The 3,251-nt window shown below is 33.8% G+C and overlaps 1 protein-coding gene across 1 annotated transcript in view; it reads right to left on the reverse strand.

The window, feature by feature from the left end:
• Positions 1 to 3,251, reverse strand: part of SEMA3A (sema domain, immunoglobulin domain (Ig), short basic domain, secreted, (semaphorin) 3A) — a 257,094-nt gene that overhangs the window by 56,066 nt on the left and 197,777 nt on the right. Inside the window, exons 8-9 of the mRNA XM_012650120.1 lie at positions 2,836 to 2,950; positions 2,674 to 2,743 (exon numbers count right to left, since the gene is read on the reverse strand). Coding sequence (XP_012505574.1) covers positions 2,674 to 2,743; positions 2,836 to 2,950 — 185 coding nt within the window. The remainder of the gene's footprint in view (positions 1 to 2,673; positions 2,744 to 2,835; positions 2,951 to 3,251) is intronic.

The following is a 3,251-nucleotide window of genomic DNA, read 5'->3' on the forward strand; positions in this document are numbered from 1 at the left end:
AATATTTAGTTTTAATATCATATGCAAATAAAAATATAAACTTTAGTTAAGTCTCAAGCATCATTACTGAAACCAGGAAACTTTTTAAAAAGCAAGAATATTTAAGAACTCATTTTATAAACTGAAACTGGTACAAAGAATGAATAGTCAATGTCAAATGATATGTCACATTTTATTATTTTTAATTCCCAAGCCATCAAAGTATTAGATCATGTAACAGAGTTTGATTTTTATGAAGACATTTAAAATCACTGCTTTCTAAAAGAGAAAATAGTTTTAAGTTAGTAACTATTTTTCTCAGTTAAAGTAAAGAATTGTATCAATTATCCCTACCATTTTGCTAAACAAAAATCAGTAATTGAAGAAAACTGGAAGTTTGCCACTGAGCTGCCATGATTTTTGTTTTATTTTGCTTATATTAATGTGACTTGAGGAATGTATTTACACAAAGACATTAACCAGTTGTACACGCTTATCTTTTAACCAATCTCTCCCCATAGAAAATGACATATAAATCAAACCAAATGAAAAACATGTGTTTCTAACAGTTTATTATTGGAAACTGCTCATACAGATAGTGCCTGGTAGACTGCAAGCTTCCTGAGGGACAAGGCCATGCCTGGCTTCTTTTCTGACACATAAATTACATATCACAAAGCACTTGATAGACGGTAAACCCTAGTGAATATTTATAGAATTTAATAACATTTTCATAATAGAATAAATAGCAAATTACCCACATATTTGCTATATCACAGTTTGTAATGTTTATGTTACATGTCTCTTTCCCATTCACTGTTATTCACTTTGCTCATCTTTGCTTAAATCAGTTATCATTGAAAGGCATGATGAATATTATTTACAACTCTTAAGACTCAATGACATACAAATACCTATCCCATTGAAGTAGAGAGTTGAAATTATTATAACCCTAAACCAGTTGCTCTCAAAGTGTATTTCCCTAGACCAACAGTATGAGCATCACCTGGGAACTTGTTAGAAATGCAGATGCAGCCGGCGCGGTGGCTCACGCCTGTAATCCTAGCTCTCTGGGAGGCCAAGACGGGCGGATTGTTTGAGCTCAGGAGTTCAAAATCAGCCTGAGCAAGAGCGAGACCCCGTCTCTACTAAAATAGAAAAAATTAGCCGGGCATGGTGGCGCATGCCTGTAGTCCCAGCTACTCGGGAGGCTGAGGCAGGAGGATCGCTCGAGCCCAGGAATTTGAGGTTGCTGTGAGCGAGGATGATGCCACGGCACTCTAGCCTGGGCAAGACAGTGAGACTCTGTCTCAAAAAAAAAAAAAAAGAAATGCAGATGCTTAGGCCTAATCCCATTTGTATTGAATCAGAAACTCTGGGGACTTGGCCTCACAATCTGAATTGTATCATGGTGTCTAGTGATTCTGATGCACGCTCAAGTCTGAGAACCACTGCACTGAACAATGAAGAAGGAGCAGTGGATTGTCATTCATTTAATTGGAGCTTCTCACATCCTTTACTTCAGTTGCTCTATTTTTATACCAAAGATGAGAAATATTAGGTATGGAAAATTTCATATAGTTTTAGTAATATGGGTTTCTTAATTTTCCTGTGTTATTTGTAAAATTATTAAGTAAAAATGTTCAAACAATTTGTAATGGCTTTCATATTTACGGAATAAACCAGTGTTGGACATTGAAGTTAATTTTCCCTTTATCCTATCACAGTCACTTGTACTTTTCCTTTTGATTTCAAATTATTTTTTAAACATTTTATCCATATCCTGATGCATATCTTTCCTTATATGCATGTAAATATATATGTGTTTCTTTCAACAACCCCAAGTAATGTGATCATTATATTGAATGTAATAGTCTGGAGGCGAGATAATTGCTGCTTAATTGAGCGCAAGAGATGTGGAGAGGAGGAAGAATAGGAAAAAGAGGAGGGTAAGAAAAGGGGGAAGGAGGAGGGACACAGGGAGAGAAAGGGGAGGAGAGAGAGATAGAGGAAGGAGAAAAGAAAGAGAAAAGAAGCAGGAGAGGGATAAGTAGAGAAGGCAAAATAAGATTTACGTTTGACATTGTGTATAAAAAGAACATAGGATTAAACCTAGTGTTGATGCAGTGCTTAAATTTTTTTTGTTTGTTTTGCTTTTATTATTTTTTAGATGGTTATTTTAAAAATCTGGATTACAAGGTGGCCAATAAAAAACTAAATGGAGTCTTTAAAAAGGAGTCAATATTTAGAAAGGAGAATCTATTTACTGACTTTAAAAGCTTTAAAAATATATAACTAAAACATCCTGACTTGTATTAATAAGTTTTAAAAGTACCTAGAACAATTTAATAATTTCATTTGTGAACAATCAACTTTCCCTAAATCTGTAAATTTCTACTTCACTTCCAGAGATATGAGCAGGAATATGTAGCAAATATTCTATATGTGGAAAAGACAGTAATGAGAAGGACCACAGGCTGCTTTGACACTTCTAGATTTAGTCTCTGGATTCACATGTTAACCATCTGGTCAGAAAGTTCATAACTTATTTTGGTCATCCAAGAATACACAAAGCTCAAAGGTTAAAAAAACTCCTTGGTCTTTCAAAAATATATTTTCACAAATTATGGGTACTTGGATAGCACCTGAAAACATGAAGTATCTATGATAATAAGGAAGTAAAAAGTTATTTACCTGGAAGTTGTAAACACTCCATATACAATTGGATTTTTAGGATCTTTAGAGTTCATTAGGAATACATCCTCTGTTTAAAACAAAATTGGGGAAAGTTGCATTTTTGACGTATATGGTAAAGTCTGAACAAATGTTCTCTATACAAAAACACTAGCTACTTACGTAATTCATCAAAATGAGTGTCAATGCCATTGGGACCTGGCACTGAGCAAATCAGACGAGCTTTGAGGAACGTTGTCCATTTATTCACCAGACTTCTGTGCCCTCCGAAGTCATTCTGAAAAGAGAGAACACCAGTGTTAGGTACAGTGAATGCAAATGATAATTTCAAATATTTCTCTTTTCTTCATATCTTGAGACAAATATAAGATGCAATTTTTTGTTTTTCAAAAGTTCTACAATCATTTTAAATAATTAGACATAAGTACCTCACTTATTATTAAATTATTGGTAAAATCATTCACTCAAATTTTATTCAAGGGACTACTCATAATAAATATGCCTCAAAAAATCACTTCATCAACAGATGAATGGATAAAGAAAATGTGGAATATATAAAAATGGACTATAATTCAGTC

The sequence above is a fragment of the Propithecus coquereli genome, unplaced genomic scaffold (genome assembly GCF_000956105.1).
Source record: "Propithecus coquereli isolate 6110/MARCELLA unplaced genomic scaffold, Pcoq_1.0 Scaffold312, whole genome shotgun sequence".
Lineage (NCBI taxonomy): Eukaryota > Metazoa > Chordata > Mammalia > Primates > Indriidae > Propithecus > Propithecus coquereli.